Source organism: Cotesia typhae, unplaced genomic scaffold (genome assembly GCF_013202065.1).
Source record: "Cotesia typhae breed Kobodo isofemale line unplaced genomic scaffold, CoteBio_Ctyphae scaffold_152, whole genome shotgun sequence".
NCBI lineage: Eukaryota > Metazoa > Arthropoda > Insecta > Hymenoptera > Braconidae > Cotesia > Cotesia typhae.
Genome location: NW_027423776.1, coordinates 2192547 through 2220336, shown reverse-complemented (window position 1 = coordinate 2220336; position 27790 = coordinate 2192547). Strand labels below are relative to the sequence as shown.

At 29.1% G+C, this 27790-nt stretch overlaps 4 protein-coding genes across 14 annotated transcripts; 2 read left to right on the top strand and 2 right to left on the bottom strand.

Moving 5' to 3' along the window:
* The first annotated feature begins 1008 nt into the window (after positions 1-1008).
* Positions 1009-27362, top strand: LOC141535649 (uncharacterized). 4 transcript variants are annotated; one of them, XM_074255697.1, is made up of 7 exons: positions 1009-1186; positions 25833-25959; positions 26048-26157; positions 26237-26447; positions 26529-26700; positions 26805-26923; positions 26993-27362. In XM_074255697.1, exons 1-7 carry the CDS (start codon positions 1178-1180, stop codon positions 27247-27249), a joined length of 1005 nt encoding a protein of 334 aa, XP_074111798.1. In that variant the 5' UTR covers positions 1009-1177; the 3' UTR covers positions 27250-27362. The 4 variants fall into 4 exon arrangements, 3 of the variants coding, with proteins under 3 accessions (XP_074111798.1, XP_074111797.1, XP_074111796.1); XM_074255696.1 differs by lacking the exon at positions 1009-1186 and adding an exon at positions 25464-25725; XM_074255695.1 differs by lacking the exon at positions 1009-1186 and adding an exon at positions 25464-25731.
* Positions 3147-14620, bottom strand: LOC141535648 (cytochrome b5 reductase 4). 8 transcript variants are annotated; one of them, XM_074255687.1, is made up of 12 exons: positions 14544-14600; positions 12003-12262; positions 11615-11909; positions 10589-10883; positions 9090-9260; positions 8926-9026; positions 8704-8841; positions 8156-8624; positions 7783-8077; positions 6636-6722; positions 6205-6363; positions 3147-5087 (listed from the first exon to the last, which is right to left on the bottom strand). In XM_074255687.1, the coding sequence occupies exons 4-12, from the start codon at positions 10842-10844 to the stop codon at positions 5033-5035; spliced, it is 1731 nt and encodes a 576-aa protein (XP_074111788.1). In that variant the 5' UTR covers positions 10845-10883; positions 11615-11909; positions 12003-12262; positions 14544-14600; the 3' UTR covers positions 3147-5032. The 8 variants fall into 8 exon arrangements, with proteins under 8 accessions (XP_074111788.1, XP_074111789.1, XP_074111787.1 ...); XM_074255688.1 differs by lacking the exon at positions 12003-12262 and having other exon boundaries at positions 14544-14615; XM_074255686.1 differs by lacking the exon at positions 14544-14600 and having other exon boundaries at positions 12003-12903.
* On the bottom strand, positions 18841-21665 carry LOC141535739 (uncharacterized). Its single transcript, XM_074255836.1, has 3 exons — positions 21343-21665; positions 20776-20910; positions 18841-20016 (listed from the first exon to the last, which is right to left on the bottom strand). Exon 3 carries the CDS (start codon positions 19993-19995, stop codon positions 18868-18870), a length of 1128 nt encoding a protein of 375 aa, XP_074111937.1. The 5' UTR covers positions 19996-20016; positions 20776-20910; positions 21343-21665; the 3' UTR covers positions 18841-18867.
* LOC141535650 (uncharacterized) lies at positions 23121-24806 on the top strand. Its single transcript, XM_074255698.1, has 4 exons — positions 23121-23230; positions 23511-23870; positions 24028-24226; positions 24552-24806. The coding sequence occupies exons 1-4, from the start codon at positions 23180-23182 to the stop codon at positions 24692-24694; spliced, it is 753 nt and encodes a 250-aa protein (XP_074111799.1). The 5' UTR covers positions 23121-23179; the 3' UTR covers positions 24695-24806.
* Positions 27363-27790: the final 428 nt, after the last annotated feature.

Below are 27790 nucleotides of genomic sequence, written 5' to 3'. Positions count from 1 at the left end.
TTCTTTCTCACAACTACTACTGTTTTTAATGGTTTTATAATCAATAGCTGTATCGTCAAAACTAAAAGTTTCCAACTTTTTCAATATCCATTGAATATCGTTTTTGCACCCATATTCATTTTGACAGATGTTCAATAAAGTTTTCATTAGTCTTTCAATATCTGAAAAATTTTCGAGTGTGCTCATTAAGCCGATAGCTCTCAGATAAAAATCTTTAACTATAAATTTTGTTGATGAAAAACATTCGTCCATTGATACGTTGTGAATCAAATGGGCTATATCAATCCTTAAATATAATTGTGGCAAAGTTTCAGTTTTTTTAATTAAAAACTTGAAAGAGTTAGATAAATATTGTTTATAACTCAGGTTACAAAAAGCTAAACATATCGCATTTTGTAGAGCTGCAGACATATCCGTTACTACATCCAGAGGTATTCGAATTTTTGATGAAATTCACTCGAGAAGCCAAAATGTCAAGATTTTTGTGTCATGTCTCTCGGATAACATCTGACAAATCGGGACGATTAAATTGTTAATATATGTAACAATTTGATATAAAAATATTGGACTCTGATGACTATCTTCAGCAAATGGTATTTTTCGAACGACACTTCCAGTGGCATCTAAGGAAACTATCGGGTTAAGTTTAATTAGATCATTATATAAATCAATTTGCTGCGGAGTCCAGTACATAATGAAAAATTTATCGTATCCCACTTGTTTAATAACATTAACAAATTCTGAATTATTATGTTTCAAATGTTTTAACGAATCAAATAAGCTTCCTTGGATACCAAGTCGGATTTTCTTCCCTTCATGACGTATCTGATTAAGAACAGGTGCATTTGGAATTATTGGTGCTGCTTGTTCGCCATACTTTTGATATGTTTCTATGAGCTTTCTTTTGTACTGGTTTCTTTTTTGCAGTTCTAAATCTTTTGCAAATTGACGCCTTTGTTCTCCAGCAATACGCAGTTTTTTAGAATGGGGAATTTTAAAGTATTGGTTGTATGTATTAGCATGGACACATTTTCATCGTCACTGAAATTAAAAATACACTCTCCAAGAATAGCTGCATGACATAATTTTTCAGTGCATGAACCAGAAATTTTAAGTATAAATTTATCAATGTTATTTTTATTTTCTAGGTGGAGAACTGATTGTTGAGAAAATTTAAATGCGCAAGGTAATTTTTGTGAAATATATATTAATTTTGTAACGATAGATGTCCAACCGTTTTTTAATGCCAAATATTTTTTATTATTGCAATCGATTTTCTCGATTGGTTTAATTTTTAACCATTCTTCTTTAGTAAAAGTTATATTAAAACTTATATACTTTTCTTGAGTTTCCATACTTTCAACCGATTCATTTTGTACATGAAAAATATCTTTCTTATGATCAGTCTTTGAAAAATTTAAACCACGCTCCTTTAGATATCGCTCAAAAATATTATTGCGGTTTTGTGTGACCTCAATATATAAAGCAATTGGAGTTTTCAAGTATTTTCCAGAAGCTAACTTCCAAATTTTACAAATATCTGACCAAACCGGATCACGTCTTGATTTGATTTTACCATTATCAGAACAAATTTCAAAATTTACCACTCTATTTAAAACTTCAACAAACGGTACAGCTGCCCAACTCGTCATTATAAAATATTATAGTTTAATTATAAATTATTTAAATGAATAGACATATATTAGAATGTACAGAAGATAGCTTTTATTTATTAAATGGCAACATAAAACAGTTATATGATTATTATTGCAACTTCGATTGTCATTTGTTTTAGCATGAAATACTAATTAGAGCGGGAAATAAAAGTAGTTTAAAAATAACGCTTACAATAATTAAATTATACAATGTTAACTTTTCTTATTAATCAATATATTTTTTATTAAAAAATAATAATTATAAAACATAAAGCGCGATGCATTTTTTATACTTATGAAAAAAGTAATACCCTTGTGGAAATAATTCTCTGAAAAAACTCTTGACAAGTCTTTATAACTCTGAATAAGACTTTTCGAAATTCTTCACATCCCTAACTAAGTGAAGGAAAGACTTAATAAGTCTTCAAAACTCTGCAATACTCTTCAAAAGTCAAATTTTCCCTGCAATTTCGGAATTTCTCAAAGAGTTATTAAGACTTGATAAGACTTGTTCAGTTTTACAGGAAAAGAAGAAAATATTTCTTTTCAAAAAAATTACGTATCAGAATTAAATAAAACTATAAAAAAGAATTAATGCATGTTTTAAAAAAATTTTTTTAAATAATATTTTCATCACGAAAATACTTTGATGGGCATCGAATCACTCATAGTTGAGCAAGTAAAAACATCAACAGCAAATGAAGTGCACTTGCTGTTGGAAACAGATATTACTCAAAGAGTAAATCCAATCGGTATTTAATTTGGACTATCAAATATTAAAGTCAACTTTCTAGGTAGGAAAGAATTTTCTAACCACATGCCACCTATTAGAAACTAAGAACACTCAAAGATTCTAACTGTAAATTCGTAAACTAAAATATGTTAGGTATCAATTAATTCCAGCAGATAGCGTGTGGATAGAAAATTCTTTCCTACCTAGAAAGTTGACTTTAATATTTGATAGTCCAAATTAAATACCGATTGGATTTACTCTTTGAGTAGTATCTGTTTCCAACATCAAGTGCACTTCATTTGCTGTTGATGTTTTGACTTGCTCAACTATGAGTGATTCGATGCCCATCAAAGTATTTTCGTGATGAAAATATTATTTAAAAAAAATTTTTTTAAAACATGCATTACTTCTTTTTTATAGTTTTATTTAATTCTGATAAGTAATTTTTTTGAAAAGAAATATTTTCTTCTTTTCCTGTAAAACTGAACAAGTCTTATCAAGTCTTAATAACTCTTTGAGAAATTCCGAAATTGCAGGGAAAATTTGACTTTTGAAGAGTATTGCAGAGTTTTGAAGACTTACTAAGTCTTTCCTTTACTTAGTTAGGGATGTGAAGACTTTCGAAAAGTCTTATTCAGAGTTATAAAGACTTTTCAAGAGTTTTTTCAGAGAATTATTTCCACAAGGGTAATAATTAATAATAAATTAATTAATTAATTTACAGGGTGAGCAATTTTTGATATGAATTGAGCAATTAATGAGCAATTAGGAGCATTTATTTATTTTATTCTGTCTTTGTGACTCTATGCCAACTTTTTTGTGGTTCGGAATGTCTTGTCATCAATGTTTCTGGTTAATGAAAACTTAAGCTATAGAACTTTTGGATTATTGAAAATTTGGGTATTTGGTAGTATGGGTAATTGAAATGACTGGTGATCGGAATTTTAGGTAATTGAAAATTTGGGTCATCGGGATTATGAGTAATTGGTAATTCGGGTAATAGGGATCTGGGTAATTGGGATATGTTCTATCGGTTACTTTTCCAATTTAAATCAGTCCAATAAACGTCGTCCCGTAATTTTCTCATTGCTTTGCAAAGTCTTTTCTATAATTCTTACGGGTAGTAACTTGCTTCGTATTTTGTTCCTTTTTTATTTTTACGTTTTGTATTCATTTGATTTACGGCTCTGTTATATTACTCTTACCGCCATCTATCGTTTTTTCGCCCAACTTAATCAATGACTATCACGAATGGTAAGCAACTTTTCCGGATTTTGGTCTTCGGGAAAAAAAAGCCTCACCCCAAATAAATAAATTCATTAAAAATGTTTAGTCATAAAATCATAACATTTTCATGTCTCTTGGCAAGAGTGATATTTTTTTTTAATTATTGTTTGATTTTTCAATTATGAAATGTGAAAATTTGTTAACAATAAACTAACTATTAAGTATAAATGAAAAACATAAGTGTGTCTCAAAATTTAGTTTGAATTTATTTAATGGTCTGAAGCTCGCGCGCTATGCAACGTTGTTGAATGTTCTGATGTCATTTAAATGGAGGTCACTTGAAAATTTTCTGTGATTTTATAATTTTAATTTCTCCATAAACTCCACGGCAACCTATATATTTTATTTCAAAAAATGCAATCTGAATATTTCGAAAACCTTATACTGAGTTTTTTTTACCCCATCTAATCGGTAGTTAATGCCATAATTCGAGAAATTTGTTAAGGTCTGACTTTCTCGTAAGACTCGAAAAAAATACTAACATTTAAAAAATTTTTTTTTTTTTAAATTTGCCCGGTGAAGAATAAATTAAACTTCACCTACTGGAGATAAATAAGGATTTTAACTATTAAATAAAAATTAATTTTATGCATAATCTAATATTTTTTATTTAACATTGATAGTGAAAGGAGTAATTGTTTTTTTTTGCTGAATCATTGAAATAATAATAAATTTAGCATTTACGATATATTTACAATTAAAATACAAGGCGATTTTAATGAACGGACATCATCGCGAAAACATTCAGGGTAGCTTCACCATCAAGTGAACAGTTTTTTATGGGACGATTGGGTTACTACTGATCAAAAAGCATATTTTATTAATTTTAAAAATTTGTTTTAGTTATTTCATAGTACCCTTCAGTATAACCCTTCAGTACCCGCACTGTGAGATTTTCACTCATTCTCGGTTTCAATCGGAAATATTCATTTATATTCAAATGGGAAGGCCGCTTGAAAATTTTTTTATCTTTTTATAACTGTATACATTTTTAATGTATTCATTTATACTCCATGTTTCTCATTTTAGAGAGGATGAGTTAAGAAGAGAACAAAATCAAAATTATCAAGTTTTGAATAATTGAAGTAAAGCAGCTTGGTAAATAACAAAGAAACACATGTGTAGAATCTAGAGGAAATTTTATAGATCTACGAAATTTTGAACGTATTCTTTAAACATATTGGTGCATGTTTAGTAGAATTATTTTCAATATATTAATTCAAAAAATTAATTATTTTGATATAAAAAAATCATTCATTTTGGTTTTCCATTTATATTTCATTAGGACGTATTCTTCTATCTTCATTGTAGTAATTTAAAAAACAAACTTTTTCTCATAACTTCATAATTGAATTTGCTATCCTTTGAATTCATAGATTTGAGGCGCTTTCCATCCAAGTTTCACCAAGATTCTAAAAAAAAAAAAAAAAAAAAAAAAACAATATTTTATCATAAATCTCATGTTGATATAATTAACTCTTCAGAATGTTCGCTATGAGACAATTTTTCACGTAGACATACAGACTCGAGCTTTTTTTTAAATTTTAATGAAATTATAACTTGGTTATTCTTTTTTTCTTTGAAATTTGATACTACTTGTATTTCTATTAATCATTGCAATTGTTGAGTTGTGATTATTAAATAATGTTTTAGTGTGTTTTTAATATACAATATTGTGTTAAAATATTAAAAAAACAATCAATTTTAATAGGATTTATGCAATTCAAACAAAGTTTTCAATTACATCTTAAAGTAGTACTGTCGATACTGCGAGAGTCAAATGTCAAAACAAAATGTCGCTTGATTCATGTAGTAAATTTCTCTATGTAAGGTTATATTGAAGAAAGCGAGACAAAGATATTTGATGATTATTCATCAACTATTACTATCATATGCTCTGAATCTATACTTTAAATTATTCAAAATATTCAATAGTTTATGTTCTTTAGTTTAGTTCTTTCATAGCTTTAATTTTCACTTAAATCTGAATCATTCTTTTCATGAAATAATAAAATAACTGTGATTTCTCATAATTCTCAATGTTAAATTTAAAAGTGATAGATGGGGAATTATTATGTTACCATATTCTACTAATGTACAAAATTTAATTGAATTCTGAGTAATAACTCTACCACTAGCAGTGTTACCTTTAATTTGTGATTCATGAAATTATTTTATAAAATGATAATCTATTAATTTTTCAGTTTAAAAACTTTTTTCTTATCACAAAAAAAAAACCTATGTCAGTTCTATTTAAGCGAAAATGCCAAAGATACAAATAATATTAATAGTATCTTACGTTCCTAGGCCAGTAAAATAAGAAATTTCTCAGATCACATGTAATTGCTGGCCGAGGCGAAGCCGAGGTTGACAAACATGTGATCTGAGGCTTTCTTATTTACTGGCCAAGGTCAGTATACTATTTTTCTGTTCGACAGAGCCAGAAGGCGGCAACTTCGTTTAGCGCAGTGTCTCAAAAGTTGGCGCTTTCTGGCTGGAGAACAAAAAAGTTAATTGATTGATTCTCACGTGTGTGCGGCATTCGTAAACAACATTGGACCACATATAAAAATACAACTCAGTGCTCTAGGATCACCAATTAATTCTTTTAATAGTGTTTCTGAAACTATTCCACGTTGGCCTTGCCAGGAATCATCGGGTTGTGATAAGATATCAGTAACAGTTAATCTGAAAATAAAGATTATTAGTATATTAGGCCAGTAAAATAAGAAAAGTATCAGATCACATGGCCGAGGCGAAGCCGAGGTCAACAAACATGTGGTCTGAGGCTTTGCTTTTTATTGGCTGGGGTGTGCATACTATTTCTCTGCTCGACGTAGCCGGAATGTAGCAACTTTGTTTAGCGTAGCGGTCCGGAAGTTGCCACTTTTCGGCCAGACGGTAGAAAAATCATTTATTTAATTAAATTACTTAGATTAATAGTATTAAGTAACTATTACCGTTTACAGGTACTAATTTTTCTTAATTGTGAACTATAAAAAATATTTTTTTCTTCTTTGTTAAAAAAAAGGACATCAATCGTCATTCTAGAAAAGTAAAAAATGTAAATTAGTATATGACTTTTCATAAACTCTTGTCATTTTAATTAGATACTTTGACGTTTATAAAACTCTCGTTACTCGTTCATTACTCAAAATATACTAAGCCGCATTAATTCAAACTCACATAAAATCTAACTGTAGTAACACACACACACACACAGCTTTTTAGGATCTTATATCGGGGACATCTAATGTATACTCAATTTTGAAAACTGGGGTGAAATCAAAAACTTAACGATTTTTTTTTAATTAAAAATAATATATATATATATATATATATATATATATATATATATATATATATATATATATATATATATATATATATATATATATATATTTTTCTTTAGCTACTACGAAAATATCGTCCAAGATTACGAAAAAAAAATTCTTGTGAAGTTGGAGCTCTTAATATCAGTATTTAAAGGTGTCACATAGTGATTTTTGATTTCCCATTTAAATAATTCGGGAATTTTTTTTTTTTAATTTTAATGTATTTCAACAAGTTATTGTGCAGTAAAAATAACTAAATAGTTTTGCAGGAAATTAAACGGCCTACAAAAAAGGTCTGAAATAAGTTTTCGCTAAGTCAACTCGGTTAAAAGTTATTCGCAGTTAGAGTTCAACTTAAAATAATATACGATGACTTTCACAATTTTGTATATTGAGACTTGCAATGACTTTAACTAAAATTTTCAATGCTCATTTGGAATCTGTTCAAATCAAAACAATACTCCAATTAAATTTCAAATTCAGATTTAAATATGCAATTCTATAAAGCGCTCAGCGAAACGGACGGGTAACAACTAATATATATATATATATATATATATATATATATATATATATATATATATATATATATATATATATATATATATATATATTTATGAAAGAGCTTTCATAAATGAATGAAGAAAGATTCAAAGTATTTCATTATGATATACAACTTTTATAAAAATACAATGGCAATCAGCTATTGAGTTTATTTTTTATTTTGTGTAAAAAATGGAATCTAATTAAATGATATAATAAATGTACTTACACGTTACGTCGATAAAGTCCCCTGTAAATAATCCCTAACATCGGTGTTATTCCTGTACCTGCAGCTAATATCAGAATTGAAGGGTATTTGTCAAAAGACTGAACAGTAAAATTTCCTAATCCGTTACTTAAACTTAATGTTTGTCCTTGTTGAAGAGCTGTAACAGATGGACTTAATTGTCCATTGTCATATCGTTTAATTATCAGGTATAAATGATCGGGATTAGTTGCCGATAAATTGTCTTCAAAGCAAAGAAATGAAGGTATTGGTGTATAATATCTTGAAATTTCAGTACCTATAATTTGAAAAAGTATCGAAAATTATTATTTCTAACTCGAGTTATATGATCAAGCTAAAAGTAAAAATCATTTACCCATTACATTCATTCTTGCTTCCATGTGTTGACCAGTTTCTATTATTTCAATATAATTAGTTGATTTTAAAACTAAAAGATGAACATCTTTAGCAAGTAATTTATTGCTGACAACTTCCCAGTCTCGATAATCTCTTTCTGTTTTTCTTGTATAACTCACAACCGTTCGATTTCCGTATGACTTCCATAATGTTCCAATTTTTTTAGAAAAACTAAAAGATATCTCTGTTTCGTTGAAATTTTTTTCCCATACAGGTGGCCATTGTACACTATCACAGAGATCGTACTCGTATTTTATGACGTTCCTAAGTGCGTACATTTGCAAATTAAAATTTTTTGGACTTGTTCGTATTAATTGGAACCCAGGGAATGGTCGATTTTTTGTAATTTTGTAAATGAATGTTATGGAATGAGAAGTTTGTTTCCATTCTATGTGAATATTTGATAATGAAAATTTCATATCATCATCCTGTTTAAAAAAAAAAATAAAATTGAATAAAAAAATATTCCTATAATTCCGTGTTGCAGCATAGTTACTAACCACCGACCGTAAGAGAAGATGAATTTCTTGTAGATTTCTCATCGGAATCCGAAACAATGCTTCGGGTGTCTATTAATCCTTCATTACTCAATCGACCAACAATACATTTTTGTAAAATACTTTGATAATTAACCCATGCATGAACCTAAAATTCATAATCTACAGGTACATAGTCTTATTACTTATAATTTATAATCAGTTTGTTCAAGAATAATTCAATCAAATTTACGTTCTCAAAAAGCTTGGTAGCATCTTTTCCAACACCTTTCATCAATTCTTCTACTCCACCTGGATGAAAATCCATATACCTTGAAACATTGAATACAACACCTGAAAAAAGTTTTTATTAATAGCAATAAAAAAGAATAACTTGAAATGAAAGTGATATCAAACCTCGAATCGCTATCCATGCATCACTTCGTTGATTATGTTTGGCAAGCTCAGTCATTGTGACCGCTTGAGGAATACCTCCAACACCAGTAAGATCAACTTTAGAAGCACCAAGGCGGATCCAATCCATTAAACTGTGACCAGGTGCAAGAGCAGTCTTATTTCTGGGATTGCCTGAATAATTCATGTAGTGCTATGAATTTTCATTAGAATTAAACTCTCTACAGCTATCTAAATTTTACTAAAATCAATAAATAGCTTGTGACAGAAACATATCATGTTATTAATGAATTAAAGTAATGTTTTCACTTTTACATAGTCAAAAATTACACATTCATATTGACAATAATACATTTGAGATTCGATAAGTTACAAACCGTTTTTATTATGGACTTTAAGATTTTTTAAAGATGCATCATCTATGGCAGAACAAGATAAAAATCCACAACATCGCGGCATTGTCGAATATTGATCAATGTGATTGTGAATACAATGAAATAAATGAAGGTCAACTGCACATTCTTACTAACATGACAACGGTTATAACTGTTCAGTGTGTGAGACAAAAATCAATAGTTTGATTTCAACATCGCATTCAAGTCATTGATTATTCTGATGCTCACAAGAAAAAAAATCAAATAAAAATTTTTTACCAAAAATGAAAACATTATGCACATAAAAAATATGAAAACAGTTGTATATTTACGCTGAAATTTGCTTTGATTATGAAATGACTAACTTTCTTTTATTTTATTGTAATATCCCTATTTAGACACATATATATATATATATATATATATATATATATATATATATATACATATTGTATTACATTATCTAATATGCCAAATGTGAATGTAAGTTTGTTTGTTACGCTTTCGCGAGAAAACTACTTAACCGATCATCATAAAACTTTGTATACATATTCTTGGAGATATTAGGAGTAACATAGGATATTTTTTATTAAAAAACAAAAATTTTTATTTATCTCAGGGCTTCAACGCGAGCGAAGCCACGGGTAAAAGCTAGTATTAGATAAAGAAGTGTCTATTTGTACGTAAAAAAGTCCAGATAAATTCACGCCGCTTGGATTTATCAGGACTTTTTTATGTGTAAGTAGACTGTTTATTAGACAAAAAAATTTTTTTTAATTCTTTTTTCAAATCTTATGAGTTTTTTTTTTTCGCGAAAAAAGTTTAAGAAAAACTTGAAAATTATTTTTTTTTTAATCGTAATTAATGGATTAATTTGATCTTCATTGTAATTTTTTTTTTTATTAAAAATGCCACGATCATATTATAATGTAACATTTTATCCGTTTTCATTACATTGATAAACTTGATGGTATTATTTTTGTAAATTTTATAGAACCGAAATATTGTGAAGCAATAGGCAAAAGGTTTGAAATTATCAATTTGATAAAATAAGTATAAATGATATATGATATTATTGTTGAACATATGTATAGCATTAAGAAAATGAATATTAAATATTTTTTTTACCGGTTGCAGAACTACTGGAACTTGACGGACGAGCAGGATCTTTGAGTAAATTCGGTTTATCATCGGAGTATGGTTTGACTCGTGCTACTCCAGTAGGCAATAACACAGAATTTTTTGCTAATATAGCTGTTAATGGTGTAGATCGTATCACTTTTTTCATATCTTTAGAAAGCTCGCTATTAACAGTACTTTTAGTTAAATCATTCATTTTCGTAGGAGAACAATTTTTTCGACTTGTTTCGTTCGGAATTTCCATGTTGTATGAATTTTTTTTAATTTTATGTAATCAATTTTCCTGAAAAATGTATTATTTTAGTATAAATTTATACGGCAACTTCGTTTAGCGCAGTGGGCCGAAAGTTGACGCTTTCCGCCCGGAGGGCAAAAAAAATAGCATACACTCCTCGGGAAGTAAATAAGAAAGCCTCGGTTTCGCCTCAGCCAACAATTAAATGTGATCTGTGACATTTCTTATTTTACTTCCCTCGGTGTGTAATATACTACTGTTTATAGAACCAAATCGAACAGAGATTTTTGCAAATCGTAATTTATTTATTCTGTATTCATGAATCAATTTATACAACTCTCTTAAAGCTATTAGGTAGTTTCCTCAGTCAGATATTCACATTTTAGAATTCGATGAAATTTGATATTTGTATTAGTAATTTATAGTAAGATTATAAGCCTACTAAATTTTTGAAAAGTTCTAGAGAATCCCTTAAAAAATCTTGAGCTTTCAAAATTTTAGAGTTGAACACTAAATCATGAGAAATAACAGTTTTTATTTTACTTTACAAAAAGTGATGTTCAGATTTTAATAAAAATGTAGGTGATGAAAAGAAATGACATATTGCATACTTTTCGTAACTTACAGATTCGAAAGTACAGATTCAGAGCATGTGATAGTAATAATTAATAAAAAATTTTCAAAAATTTGATAGAAAAATATAGGAAAATTAACTACGTAAATCAAATAGGACTTCGTATAAAATATATATTTAACACTTGTGTTATCTGTGGTACTACCTCGAAAAGTTTTATATAATCCCCCTCATCGGTAAATTTCCTATCCCAACTGACTAAGAGTCAAATATTCTTCGAAGCTGAATTATCGGCAATTGATCGAAATTTTCAACTTCCTGCTATGAAAATCAATGATTTTCAAAAAATCGAGAAGTTATTGGTTTCACCCTGGTTTTTGCAAATCAAGTTCTTATCAGATCACCATGTTTTGAAGTCCTCGGAAGCTACTCCAATTATAGGTGTGCCACTACATTTCATGTGAGTTTAAATTAATGCGGCTCAGTAAATTTTGACTAATCTAAAAGAAAAAAAAATTTTCAAAACAATGTCTTTTTAACTTCCCTCTAAGAGAATTGAAAATTTTCAAAAATCAGGAAGTTATTGTTTTTACCCCGTTTTCCGAAAATCGAGTTTTCATCAAATCTTGACGTTTTGAAGTCTTAGGAAGCTTCCCTGACTATTCCCGCGAGAGTGTCACTATGTTTGTATGACTATTCCCGCGATGGTGTGTGTGTGTAAACCTTATAACTTTTGAACGGCTTGGCAGATTTGATCGCGGTTGGTGTCATTTGAAAGGGCTTGATCAAACTTAGACTTTGGATACAATTTGGACCGATTCCGACCGGTAGATTTTGAAGAATCTTAAAAAACCTATGAAAAAAAAAATTTTCCAAATGTAGTTTTCTTGGAATAACTTTTGAAAGGCTCTACGGATTGATCTCAAAAACTAATTAGCTCTTAACATCGAAAAACCACGTCGATCGCCACTAAGCCGGTCAAAATCAGTTGATTCGTTCGTGACTGATCGTCGACGAAAGAAATCGAATAAAAGCGTTTTTTATTTAAATTACACCAAAACTTCCGTTTTATCAATTTGTGATTAAAAATGTATCATAGAATTTGAAAAACTGCGTCGAATGCCACCAACCGCGTGAAAATCGGTTCATTCATTCAAAAGTTATTGCGGTTTGAAAATTCAAAAAATAGTGTTTTATTAAACTTTTATCAGATTTTTGAGCTCGGAGAGCTCAAAACTACATAAAAATTATATTTTTGAGCTCTTCGAGTTCAAAAACGTAATAAGCGCAATTTTGAGCGCTTAATTATGAAAGTAGCGGGAAGTTGCAGGGATGGCCTTCAGGGTCAATCTTTTTCCTAATTTTTTTCAAGAAATGTTCTTACTATTATTTAAGATAATGTGATTATAAATAATCAATAATTGAAGCATTTTTGGCGTTCGATTTTCTTCATAAAAAATCAATATTTTTATCATTAAAAAATTTTTTTCTATTATTCAATTAAAGCATCAAGCTATTTCCGAATTTATATTTGGTACAATGGTAACTTCTCAAGGCTCAATTTGGAAATATCGGACCAATGGGCCAAGTCTCGAACTAGACCTAGGCCAAGCTTCGGGTGTCAGTGACTTCCCAAAACTATGATTTCACTGATAGAAGTAATTTATATCTGGATAAGAAAGTGATAAATAAACTAACTTGTTAACATTTTTTTTTCAATATTTTTGTTGGGGAGAAACAAACATTTTTAAACTATTCGCAATATTTATGAGTGTTAAATTAATCATTTTTTAGTCACATACGAAATATTTCTGAATATTTTTTCAGCAGTTTCGAGGGTTTTATACATTACTCAGCCTCAATTAAATGATGTTAAAAAATAATTTGTTAACGGTAGATAAATATATTTATTAAAAATTTTTTTTTATCGTCATTTTATTGAATTCTATTAAATTCTAACGGTCGTCTTCAAAGAGTTATAAACGATGGGGACAGCATGTATATGTATAATATTTTGATTAACTAACATATGACTTAATATGATTAAAAATGATCAATTGTTTAACCGTTTTGTTTAATACGAATAAGTACATGCTTATATATATATATATATATATATATATATATATATATATATATATATATATATATATATATATATATATATATGTAAAAGCCATATATAATAGCTAAATTTGTCATTAAAGACAAATTTTTGGGAACTGGGGGAAATAAAGGATAAAGGGGGAAGGGGAGGACCTTTACTCAGTAGGAATTTTTGGTAACTGAAAAAGTAATTCGGACAGCCCAGACCGGGAATCGAACCCGGATCGTTTGGTTACGCGCCAAAGGCTCTATAATTTGTTATACATTTATTATATAAATAAAACACATAAAACATATTAAAATGACCAACAAGTTTCATTTAATAACTTAATACCAACTTAACCGTCTACAATACGACCAGTGTTAATTGTTGACAAAAATAAATTAGAGTTTACAGGTTAAAAATCACAAATTAAAATTTGTAAAAAAAAAATTTTTGTAGGTGATACGAAGTTCACCGGGTCAGCTAGTATATATATATATATATATATATATATATATATATATATATATATATATATATATATATATATATATATATATATATAAATCATTTTGTAACTAATTGAGTGAAAGATAATAGTCACACGAGAATTTAGTGAAATCAAATTCGAAAAAATTTTTCTGTAACTTCAACTCCTCGAAAATGGAATAAAATATTGAGAAGTTTAACTCTTTTTGGTATCGTTCAAAACTCGCAGAGCCAATTATTGAATATATATATACGAAAAGAACGGTATCCCTGTTATCTTACAAAAAGACTCAATACGAAGCGTATTGTAAACGGCTCTTTTACACTTATCAAGAGAAAGTAATGTAATAATTATCGCATCGAAATTAGTTAACATTTCTTCCTAATAGAATTTGTAAACATGTCAAGACAAATGTTTAAATCTAAAATTCAATGTAACCATTTTTTGTTTGTATGAATAAATTTAATTTTTAAATAACTAATTTATCCAAAATTTTATGTTTAATATTGTTCGTGTATTATGTAATTTATTAGAGGAATTATAAAAAAAACTTACAGTTGTATATAGAATTTAACCAACGTAAATTAAAAAACTAAACAACATTTTTCCAACGAAACAAGATTGACCAATAAATGATTTTAACTATATCATACTACATAGAATACTAAACCGACTAAAAGTTTAAAGTTCAGGAGCCAGAGACATCTTTTAGTGGATGGTAGAACCAAAAATGATATAAGTATATAAAAATAATAAAGAACGAAGAGTAAATTTGCCAACTCTTTCCGTCAAGTTTGCTAGAAATTGCGGACGTATATTGACAGTAAGTTAGTTATAGGTAAGGTGGCTAGCAGGGTTAGTATCGGAATGACTCGAAAACATGGATCCTGATTTTTTATTGGTTCAGGATTATGCGCGCGCACAGATCACGCGTACGCGCGCAGATTGAATTCCTAGGAATGATCAACGTTGGATGTTTCAACACTACAGCAACGTTTCGCACAATCGAGCTCACTCAAAAGTACTGCTATCGCGTGACCTTTTGTACTCGATCATAAATTATATTTATTCAAAACTAAAATATACTAGATATAATAAACATTCTATAACATAAGATTTAAACTTTATAATTTTCAACTTTTCAACTATTTACATCATGAATTAATAAAATATTTAGAACAATTTAAACTGTATGTAAATTCGCGATTTGCTGACGGGTAATGTCACCTACTGCATGCATCTAGAGGCATACTAGTGACCTGCTTAGATAAGACATAAAAAACAATTGAAAACAACGCCCCTGATGGCCATGCTATCTTTGAAAGTAGTTGAATTTCAGCATTTCAGCAGTTACAGTTAACTTAACATCAAATTTGCGGTAATTCTTTACAGTACAACAGTTATAGACATAATAACGAAAATTTACGGCCGCAATTTGAGTACAAGTAAACACCAAAATTTTGGTTAAATTTTCTTTAAACTTTATTACAACATGACTAAAATACTTATACAGCAATTCTTGACTTCAAATTGCGGATTAACTAGTAGACACTTAACTAAAACCGTGTTATGTCTAGTAAGGTCACTAGATTGCTCGTACTGCCTTCTTCTGGACTAAGGTGTGAGTTATAGTCACGCGGGATCTATTTATATTTTTTGTTGTTTATTAATTCAGGTTTTATTAATGGAATCTGTTGAATTAAGTTTAAGAAAAAAGAAAACTTTATAGTTAGATGGACGTTTTTTGAATGATAAATAATAATTATTTCATAACTAAATTATTATAAATGTTATAAGTATGTTTATGCAAAGTTTATCATAGTTATAAGGTAGATATTAATTTATCAATGTTACTTATTAAACTATTATGATTCACACGTTTACATTTAATATATGTGTTTCAGATTAATTATTTAGGTTTGTTAATTAATTAATATGATATATTGTCCCTTTAATTAAATATTAACTACTATGTAATTGTTAAACGTAACTTCAACAGTTTGTCAGTTATTTATTTAACAAATAGTATTATTGTTGGCTTGCCCTCGCGACCTTAGGACCATTCTGGAAACACTCTGGAAACAGAGTGGCAATGGTTCCATTCTGTTTCCAGAGTGTTTCCAAAGCGTTTCCAGACTGTGTTTGTTACATTTGTCCATCGTGTTTCCAGAGTGAAACCATAGTGGGCTCAGTCGGTAACCAGAATGAATATGTAGTGAAACAATAATGAATACATTTTGAAAACAGAATGTTTTCAGAAAGAACACATAATGATAACAGAGTATTTCCAGAGTGAATACGTACTGTAACCAATATGTTACTATAACGTACCCAGAGTGAATACATTTTGTTATCTTGAAGTTTCCAAAATGGTTTCATACAGAGCCCATCAAAGAACCAGAGTGAATACATGTTGTTATCACAAAGCTCCCCGAGTTGAAACATATAAGAACCATAATGTATCCATAGTCAATATATATAATGATGTCTTAATCACCGTAAAGAGTGGGAGTACTTATGTTACGTATTTAACCCTCCGTTGGTCGCGTCTTTTTTAGTTTCTCACTTGCACTATAACGAGTCTTTATAATTTGAGTAGTTGTTAGCTAGCGATTCGCACATAGCGCGACTAACGAAGGGCTAATTTAGATACAGAAAACAAGTTATACGTCCAATAAATATGAAATATAGCCCCATAATTAATTTTTGTTAATCCAACGTTAAACATTTTACTTCCTACTTATATTTGAATTGCATCAAAATTAGCTTAAATTTATTGCTAAATTGATTGTTATGTTTGGGATTTCAAGTTTTTCCGATTACTTAACTTCAAATTCCGTACACAGAAAAAATGGTTTAATTGAGCGAAGAAAAAAATTTTGACTGAAGAAAATTTTATTTTAAGAATTTGATTTATTTTCAGCTAAGAAGAAAAATTCTGAAAGTAAGAAAATTTACTTTAACAAGAAAATTTTCTTGGTTTCACATTTTTCATTATCTTAGCTCAAGAATATCAATTTCTTCAAAAAAATTTTCTTGAATCAATTTTTATTTTCTTGGCTGAAGGAAACCTTTTTACTGTGTATCTAGATTCCCGTTCAGTTATATTCTTTATAGCTATATACATATAAATAGATGTAGCAAATTATACCTAGAAAGAAACAGTTTGTAATGAGTGTTAAAGAATGCTGAAGAAATAATTTAAACTCTTAAATTATAAAATTAACAACTTTATTCAAATTTTTTTTATAAATTAAGTTATATAAAAATATAGGAACTCAGGGAAGCATCCAATGGAACAGACAATCAAATAACTGCTGGTACCTGCACACAGCCACCTAAAATTATAACATATTAATTACAAACATAACCTATCTATATTATATAACTAATCTGTTTCCCAACAGTTAGTTTGTTCAATAACATATAATTGTTGCGATTTAATGATCTGAACTGCAGGCTTAATAAATTGAGATTCTTCGATAAATATTAGGTCATCCAATCTGGTGGTTACTTTGTGAATATGCTTAGTTCCTAATAGACTTCTGACTTGTTGCATGCGTTGAATGAAAATACCGCCTATTGTTTTATTATTGTTGCAAAATTTAACAATTGAAATTATCGTACCAAATTTATTATTTCCATCGAAAATAATACTGTTGTCGAATTTACAATTTTTTGTATTCTTACACTCGTATTTGATTCCGTTTAATATCATCTTTTCAAAACATTCCATGTGTATAGGTTCATATCCAAATTTCATCAAAGCATTCCGTTCATTATCTGTCGTTAATCGTGTTATACATTTTCCTACACCTTTCAAGCGATTTTTAGTGTCAATTTTATTGGTTTCCAATGAAACTCTACATTGTTTAGCCATAATTTTTTTGGTTTCAGCTGTTATTGCATTATCGTATAGAGATGTAATAATAAATTTTCGCATGATAAAGCGCATGGCAATTTGATTAACTCGAGCATGAGAACTGCTGACAAAATCCATGATTCTCTTATTCCAGGACTCAAACACGAATGCTTCATGGACCCATATTGGGCCCCAGTTTTTCACAACAGATACCAAGTGTGTCATTAAATGGACATTAGAAGACATATTTATCGTGCCATAATACTTTTGAAAAAGTGATACAAATTTTTTTAATAGAGTAGCAGATCGCTCTAAATTATTGGGCGTCAGGCAGTCACTGTTTAAATGATGAATCGCTTCTGATAAAAGTGCTAGATGGGTTAAATATTTTTTGGCAAAACTTCTAATAAACAAATTGGAGCATAGTCGAGCCAATTCCGCCATTCTGATGCTTTCCACTTGGGATAAGTTGATATGGACCGTGGTTTTCGTGAGCGACATGACGGTGGTCTGATCGACAATAAAGATTTATCTATCGAGCTCATAGTTTTAGGTGCCCCAATATAATAAGGTGCATTTGTTGTAGTTAAAAGTAACTTTGTTAATTGCTTTACAACTCCGAGAAAAACAGCATGCATCGCTTCAACAACAACACCTTTACTTATGTCGAATAATGGTAGAGCTACTAAAGCTGATATATTTTTTATTCCATGGATCACTTTCTCGGTATCAAAAGCTCGAATCATGTCATTACGTATTTCGGCATCACATCGTTCTTTTGATAACACTGAGATAATGGATAAATTCGTTTACCACGTCCTGCTGATTTGCCTTTTGCATAACAGTATAAACAACCATATTTTCCGTTGAATTGCTTAATACAAGCTACTGCTGCGCGGGCCGGGGCGTCTAAGCTACATGTGGTGACAATTAATCTTGATGTTACTTCTAAATTATTGTTAGGTTTCCATGTAATTCCATCACAAAATATATTTTGTATTTCTGTGGTAAATGGTCTTAAAAATTATTCATTACTGGATGTGTTTCGTCCACGAATATTGCCGCAAGAAGCATATGTTTCTTTCGCATCTGTGGAGGTAGCTCGTTGATCTGAGCGTAAATCGGCCATGCACTTGATTTAGAAGACTTTGATACATTACATCCATCAGTATTTATAGTTAATGAGAAATTATACCATTCTTCCAAAAATTTTCTAGGTTCACAGAGCGATTTATATTCTTGGCCGTCATAAATATCTTCGTAACCCTCTGGATCTTTTTTTATTCGATGAAATCTATATTTTAACGACTCACTAATGTTGGGTATAGAGAGTAATTCTTGGATTTGTGTTGATAAGCTCAAGTATATGAAGTAACGTAAATTACATTCTAACTTATCATCAGGACCACACGCTTTACATTCACACTGTCTAGTCAGTTTATTAGTTATTTCGCATTTAAAGCCTAAATAGTCCTGACATAAGCGACAATAGTAATGATAGGTAAGGCAATCATCATTGCGATTTAAAAATTTCCATAACCCATCTTTTGTAGAGGGTATTGTACTATCATAATACAACGATTTAATCCATTTCAAGTTATCAAGAGTAGCTGTATACGATAATTGATGTCGGGATGATATAGCTATTTGAGCAAGAACGTGGTCTCTTGCAGTTTTATTACGTTTAGCAATTAAGAAAACACCTGGATTTACTTCATTATCGACGCTGAAAAATGGCTTGTTCGAATTTTCAACTTCACTACAATTATTTGTACTTTCACTTTGATCATCGTGTTCTCCTTTTTCTTCTTCGTCTTCATCATCATCTTCTTCTTCTTCTTCTTCGTCTTCTTCTTCTTCTTCTTCTTCTTCTTCTTCTTCTTCTTCTTCTCCTTCTCCTTCTTCTTCTTCTTCTTCTTCTTCTTCTTCTTCTTCTTCTTCTTCTTCTTCATCATTATTAATATTATAATCATCTTCTTCTTTGTATTCTTCTTCCTCTTCCTTTTCTTCATTGTCTTCTACATTATAGTCATGATGAAATTCATTTTCATACTCTTCTTCTCGATTGTCAGTATCATACATATCTTCAACGCAAACACCATGAGAACTACTAACATTTAGATCGTTGGTAGGTTCGACATCCATATTTTCGGTATGCTCAGAATTCTGAAATGAAACGTAAATACACATAATAAATTCTCATTTTATCAAAACATCATCATAGAAAAAAACAGTACATAGGCACAGCTATGATTGCAACTTTTTCCCTGATTAAAAATACTCATTGAAAGGCGTTGATCAGTAGTCGCTCCATGTGAACAGTATATTTACATTGAAGCAAATATAATTGAAATTATTGAGAATGTACATTCTATCAATTTCAACACTTTTCAATAAAAGAATTCCATCAGGGATAATAAACAAGTTTGCTTTCATTAATGATAATAAATTTTAAGTATTTCAACAAAATTTTTTTTTAATTGCTTATAACGCGTAATATTCATTTATTCCATAATAACAAGTTCATAATACACTAAATTATTAAAAAAAAAAAAAAATAAGTAATGAAAAATATAAAAATTGATCTACTCATATTAAAAAAGTAAGATTTTGATTAAATTATAATCGTTTCATCTAAAGCATTATTTGAACTATTGAACTATTATTGAACGAATAATAAACATTTTAAAGCAGTAAGAAAATCGAATTCATTTATTGAATGCTTTAACAAATAAGCACCAATAGCATAATATAATTTGGACTACTGAAATTTAAAAAAATTAAATCATTTTTGATCTCTACTAATTTTTTTTTATACAAATTTATGCTGGAATAAAACTACATGCAAGTTATTTGAAATGTGTTCATACATGTACATTAATGATGAAAGTCGGAAAAAATATTATTTAAATTATTTCAACTTACTGGTGATCCGAAAAATGTTGGGGAATAGATGGCCCCTGTCCATCTGGAAACGCCGTCAAATAATTAGCTAGTTTTCTTTTTTGTCTTCTATACACTGCTACCCGAGAATTACTGAACTTCCTCTTCATTATTTATCTGGTGAAAGAATTTATAAATACAAAATTAGTAATTAGAATGACATTGATTGATCTACGCGTAAACGGTAATCAACCCTGAATTTTACAGATAGCCTAGCCAACATTCAAATAGTTTACCCAGGGATATCTATAGAAAAAAAAGTACTAGTAATTTAGAAATGGAGGTTTGTTTAATTACTCAATATTCATATGTGAATAATTTTATAGGTAGTATATTAAATTATTTTTTGTTCAAATAGATTATTATTCAACTATTAAACTTCTATGGAAATATAACCTGCATTTATCTGTACAGAGTTCTACTGCAAAAATTTAAGTAGCATTGATGAAGCAAGTCTCCCACGTTTTTACATTGAATTAAACGGTCAAAATAATAGATGTAACTGTTTAGATATTACAGAAAAACATTCGAAACTGCCATTTTACTTACCTAGCATTCACTTCTATGTTCAATGTAGATTATATAGTCAAAATACTAACAATTGAAAGTACTTTTTATTATTAATGCTTGATTTTTGATTACATGTATTTTCTACAGGACTTTAATAACAGACTGAACAATCTCACAAGTTAGGTTAATTTTTTAAGTAAACGACTTTATATACAAAGAGTTAATTTATAAATCACACATTTATGGAGCGATTAAAAAAGTACGCTGTGGATAGTTTATATTTATTTTATAATTTAATAAACAATTTATAGTGTCAATAATATTATTTATACAAGTTGCTTACATTCTCAACTTCTCGTGTATTAAAAATTAAATGTAATAAAAAAGATGATTTCAATATGAAAAATAGTAAACGCATGCGCAGAATGTAGATGCAAGCATTAGACGTTTTACGTAAAAATTTCAAATGTATAAAGGGACAAAATCATCTATTTATTTCGGCTTGTAATTAAAATGATAAAATAATTTTTTCATTTTATTCCGTTTATTATTTCTATGGAATTTGTCCAATTTTCAGACAATGTTATAAGATTTTATTTTATTTTTCTCAAAATTGTCGCGCTTACCTTACACACGCATGCGTAAATATGTTCGTATCCTATCCAGACGCTGTGATTTATGCCTGGATATACTAATGTTAGACCTCTGTGCTTTACAGCGCTTGCGTTTAAGACCCATGAAAGATGGCGACGTGTAAACAACAGATGTTTTAACTCTAGGACAAATTACAGATGTAAGTACATCACTTTTTTACAACTTCCATTGATAATAGCCAATATGTATAATTTATCGGCAGTTCGATTTCTGTGTTATAACTTAAGAACGTTCATAAGTATATAAATGGCAAAAATTACTAATCAAATTCATTTTTTCTCATAGATCGTTGATAAAGATGCATCATAAATATAGTCTTGTGAAAGATGTCCGTAAAAATAAGAGCTACATAGTGTGTTCCAGCTGTATTTTCCGAATAAACGAAAATAAAAAATTAACGCCTATCGATTGGACAAAGGACATCGACCGTGAATGCAGTTTAATTGTGAGGGACGAGCGTTTATCATTGGGTAATGCAATCGTAAAATTCGTGGACTCAGATGGTATGATTTTTATAAACTAATACTTTAATTGACATCCAGTTAAGTTACAACGATCATTTTGTTGATTAAAAGTCAAAAAATTAACATTTTGACTTTTGACCGCGAATTTTAAGATTATCTTTGGAATTCCGTAATAATCAATTTGTGTTTGTCTACCTGCGAAATGAAAAATGAAACATGATAAAAAATAAATAAATTACATTATATATATTTCTTATAGTAAATTATTAACTTATTTTTACATCTTTCAGTTATAATTACTGTCATTTATTACAGATAATCCACATACACTTATGAAACGTAATTCGGATTCTAATCGAATTATTATGATGAAATTACCGAAGTACAGTCCAAAAATGAGAACCAATATTCCATTTAAGCCGAAAATAATTATAAAAGTAAGTTTAATTTTTGGCATAATAAAAGAATAAAATTTTAATGTCAGTGTTTAAAGTTGTCAAACATTCAATTAAAGTACAATAACTGTACAAACTTTCAATATTAGACGACTATATATTTCTATAGTTATTTTATTTCGTATTCACTTATAATTAATACCAAAAATTAAAATCAAATTTATTGAACAATTTAATAGTATTTGTTTCTGAAAATATACTTTTTTAAAAATTTTTAAATAATTATTTCGTTGCTTTTGAACAGAATAATAAAAAAACCCAAAAGAAAAGGTTACGACGAAATCATCGGAGTTTTACCGCAATATGATGCCAAGCAATAATTTTCCCAGGGATTACGATGAAATAGACCGTGACGTAAGTTACAAAAATTGTAATACAGTAATTTTATAGCCTGTTTTTGTAATCTGAAAAATTGTGGAACTTGTTTAATTGTTTGACTTTTTAGAATTGTATTTGAAAAGATAGAACGCATTTGTTTTTTCCATGCTAATACATCTTTTAATATCTAACGAGCTAACTTAAAAACAAAATATTATTTAATACATATATTTTAATACAGAAGTATTTGTCTCTGTAATGTAATTTCTAAATGCGTTTTGAATTATTACACTCACTGATTTACTTATTATTGTAGCAAGAGCAGATACCCACGGAGATTGTCAGTGACAATAGTGAAACCGAAAGAAGTTCAAGTGTCGAAAAATCTGTACGAGGAGCACCGGTTCAACGTAGTCCAACAGTACCTAATGTTTCATCAAATCGATCAACGTCACGACGCAGCAAGACAGTTATACGCCGGCCATTAACGTCTCTTAATACTAACCTGAGAACTTTAAATAATAAAATAAATAATTTAAGTCGAATGATTAAGGCAGATTTGAAACATAACAACGTTAAGTCAAGGCAGGCTCCTCAACAACCAGGCCATAATCAGCAAGTTACTTATCCTATTCCAAAATTGACAGAATCGATAATAATCGAAAATGGAGATGAGGTAACTATATATATATTCTGGTTAATAACAGTAACAGTACTGCTCAAGTAACAAGTAGTTATCTTATCAAAATCGACTCTTTCTGAATGACCGTAAAAATTATCAACCATTTACGATTCATGAAACTAAATTTCATCATTTTCTTTATTTATTCCAGTTTGTCGTTTTTGGAGATACAGCAATAGGTGCTGAAAATTTAGCAAAAATTTTGAAAAAGTCGAGCATGAGGCAACGGGTAAATTTAATAATAAAAGAATTGTGGCCATCAGAGATATTAGAAAAGATGTATATTCAGGACCGTCACAAGAACGAAAATCATATAGAAATTACTAACCAGCAGTGCAAAAAAATAAGAGGTAATACCAGCCTATTTTTTATATAACACATTTCAGTTTCATTCATTTCACTAATTTTTATAATTGAAAATCAAATTTTTACAATGTCTAATTTATAATTCTGTTGACTTGGTATGACTGTCAGATTTTAAAAACGGAATTGATGAGTTCAAAGCGCTCAAAAACATATATTATCACCGACAATATTATTTAAATCTAAAAATATTTACAATCTTTTGTTTGGCCTGTAATTTGAGCACGTTCTTAAAGTTTTCAAATAATACTATATGATATAGAATTTTAAATTATATATTTGATAATAATTAAATTATTTTGTATATTACAGATATATGTCTATACCTGCAGCAGAAAAGAGAACTGAAGTTCATCCCAGGATCAAAAGATGATATCACAATTTATTTGAAATCGTGGATAGGAGCTTATCTTAATGATCACCGGCGTCACTTAAAAAATCGAAATACTGCTTAAATGGAAAATAATGTTTGTCAAAAAGTATATGAGAAAAATTATATCTATTTTTGTATTAATATTTATTCATCTAAAAACAATTAAAGCAATAATAATAACCTGAAAATAATAAGTTTTCATTTATTATATTATGTCGAGCACATTTTGATCTTTATAAATATCCAATTCGGTTTTGGTATGTATTTATTCCGATTACAGTATGAAATCATTCTGGTTATATTCTGGATTTGGTCTGCATCTTTTTGAAATCAGTATGTATTCAATCAAGTTACATGTTGATTCCAGTATAAAATTACTAAGGTTTCATTATGGTAACTGTATGTATTAGTTCTGATTCCAGTATATATTCACTAAAGTTACATACTGGAATTGCTATGTATTCACTCTGGTTTTGGTGAGTATTCACTCTGGATTTACTCTGGTTCTAGTATGTATTCACTCTGGATTTACTCTGGTTTTAGTATGTATTCACTCTGGATTTACTCTGGTTTTAGTATGTATTCACTCTGGATTTACTCTGGTTTTAGTATGTATTCACCCTGGTTGTGCTCTGGATACACTATGGGAAAATGTAACAAGCGCACTCTGGAAACGTTCTGGAAACATTATGAAACCAGCCTGATTACAGAAAGGTCCCAGACTGCTAACATTGTGTTTCCAGAATGATCCTAAAGTCGCGAGGGTGGTTCTATGGTCTTAAGGTGTAACCTCATGTTGACGCTTGACGCTGGTTACGAGCGTCAAATTGTGTCACGTGGTTAATTTAGGCCGTACTGCCACCTGGAAAAAACTTAGTAGCGTCAAATCGTAAAAAGCTAAACTCGAATTAGCTTTTTATTTAAAGGATTAAACAGAAATTTAGAATCTATATAATCGAACTCGAAAGTAATCGATATTGAATAAGTTAAGAATCTTGTTATTGTTTATTTTAAAAATAAATTTTTATTTAAACATTAGATTAAAGTTGTTGACTTTCTGTTATAAAAATGGCACTATTCGAAGATTACATAGATATAGAAGCGTTGGAAGATGTAAAGGTTATATTATATAAAATCAAACGGATAATTATAACAGAAATATTTTTTCATTTTTCTGTGTAAGAAAATAAACTCAAAATATTTATTGTTTTTATTTTTAGGAAATATCACAAGTTTATGTTTGTGGTATATGTGAGGAGATTTGCAATAGTTACTTAGATCATAATTGTTTAAAAAAATATAAAAATCATCATATCGATGAGAATCATTATTGCTATCCTTTACTAGGTTAGTAACATCAATTTTTTAGATTATTAAATAAATAAATAGTACAGCAACTAACAAAATTCATCGTTTTGATGTATTTAATTTAAAGAGGATGGTGTTACAATAATTCGGCGTGCTTTATTGGAAAATGGACGTGAGGAACTTATTACGGAGAAAATTTATTCAATAAGTAAAGAAAACAACAAAACCTCTGGCAATGTAAGTATTTTAAAACTAATTTAAGTGTGATGTTTCATTAGACTTGCATAATTATTCCTATTAACAATATTAATTTTAGTTTCAAATTCCTAATTCCAAAAATAAGAAGGTAAAAACAAAAGCGAAATTTTCTGTATCGCCAAATAAACGATTAAATGATACTGAAGTCGAGTTGTTAATAAATGAGGTGCAAAAAAGAGTCCCTCTGTGGAACCATCATGTTCCCCTCAAAGAAAGAAACCAAGAAGCTGTTTCAAATTTGTGGAAAGAGGTTTCAATGGCATTGAAAGGTTAAAAAAAATCTAATTTTTATGGTTTTCTTTTTTTTTTATCTCACATTTACCTTACGCTCTGCAAACTAATTTTGACAGGTAAGCTAGATGCTGAAGAATGTAAAAAGAAGTTTAAATATATTCGAGATACTCATCGTAAAATAATTCAAAATGAAAACAAACCAATTGGTTCATCAAGGGTCGATTCTACTGATGAATGGGAATATTACAGATGTTGTGAATTCCTACGAGATACTTGCTTAATTCGCCCGTATGTATGATCATAAATTTTAAATGACATGGTATTATGTCGATAGATTCTTTTAATTACAAATAAATATAAATTAAATATTAAATCGTAATTTTCAATTGCAGAACTAGAACAAATGTAGATGAACATGCTACCGCTGGTTTTAATAACGACGGAAGCTTTAATAATGATTCATCAAATGCTATGGACGACAGTTTTGATGAAAGTACTGACCAGGATAATAGTAAATATATTTTTTTTGAAATTACAAGTCACTAAGAAAATGTTAAACTAAATTTCCTAAATTTTTTAGAATCTGCCAATACAAAAGGAAAAAAACGTCAGGAAATTGCGGATTCTGTAAATGCAATCAACCGTATCGCTGATATTATTAGTAAAGATAAAACATCAGTCGCTCTACCGGCGCTGCCAAAATTGGATCAAGTTGGTAGATTTTTAATCGGTATCGGTTATCAGTTACGACAGCTACCAGATGATGTCCAACTGCAAACCATTATTGAAATTTTACAGTTGATTCGAGAAAAAAATAACCTATACGTACAAAATTAGTGAAACAAATAATTTACATAAGTATAAGCGTTAAAATATTAAAAAAGTATTTCATTGATATTAAGCATTACATTTTTATACAAGTTTGATATTAAAAATATATTTATCTATCAGTAATTGTTTTTTTATCTATTTCTTGGCTAAATCCTCCTTTAATTTTGAAAAATAATAATAATTACAAATTTTGCATTCACAATATATATATATACAATTTAAATACAAGGCGATTTTAATAGATTTTTGACGGTATTAAAAAGATTTCTACAATTTAAACTTTACGATTATATTGCCAGGGAACAATAAAGTACTATAAAGAACAATAAATACTTCGGCATTAAAGTATTCACAAAATTCATCTCGAACAGCTACTGCAGATCTGCTACTAAAATTATTGCCATAAGCTGTTGTGTCTTTGAGAGCAGAATCGTTAACTTCATGCCTCAAATCTCTAGAAATTATACCATCAGGGCGTTCTTGATCAATTACTAAGTTAGGTGGGATGTAAACATCATCTTTGTCATGCTTGCGAAGCCAATTATGC

What these genes read in the sequence shown, in the direction of transcription:
- LOC141535648 (XM_074255689.1), bottom strand. Translation starts at nt 10,844, where the DNA reads ATGGAAATTCCGAACGAAACAAGTCGAAAAAATTGTTCTCCTACGAAA. An exon ending in GGACTTTATCGACGTAACGT is followed by an intron (nt 6,723 to 7,782) that starts GTAAGTACATTT and finishes TTACTTTTCTAG; the next exon opens with AATGACGATTGATGTCCTTT. An exon ending in TTTACGAATGCCGCACACAC is followed by an intron (nt 5,088 to 6,204) that starts GTGAGAATCAAT and finishes TTTTTTTTTTAG; the next exon opens with AATCTTGGTGAAACTTGGAT.
- LOC141535739 (XM_074255836.1), bottom strand. Translation starts at nt 19,995, where the DNA reads ATGGATGTCGAACCTACCAACGATCTAAATGTTAGTAGTTCTCATGGT.
- LOC141535650 (XM_074255698.1), top strand. Translation starts at nt 23,180, where the DNA reads ATGATGCCAAGCAATAATTTTCCCAGGGATTACGATGAAATAGACCGT. An exon ending in ACGATGAAATAGACCGTGAC is followed by an intron (nt 23,231 to 23,510) that starts GTAAGTTACAAA and finishes TTATTATTGTAG; the next exon opens with CAAGAGCAGATACCCACGGA. An exon ending in GCAGTGCAAAAAAATAAGAG is followed by an intron (nt 24,227 to 24,551) that starts GTAATACCAGCC and finishes TGTATATTACAG; the next exon opens with ATATATGTCTATACCTGCAG.
- LOC141535649 (XM_074255695.1), top strand. Translation starts at nt 25,681, where the DNA reads ATGGCACTATTCGAAGATTACATAGATATAGAAGCGTTGGAAGATGTA. An exon ending in TTATTGCTATCCTTTACTAG is followed by an intron (nt 25,960 to 26,047) that starts GTTAGTAACATC and finishes TTTAATTTAAAG; the next exon opens with AGGATGGTGTTACAATAATT. An exon ending in AAGTACTGACCAGGATAATA is followed by an intron (nt 26,924 to 26,992) that starts GTAAATATATTT and finishes TAAATTTTTTAG; the next exon opens with AATCTGCCAATACAAAAGGA.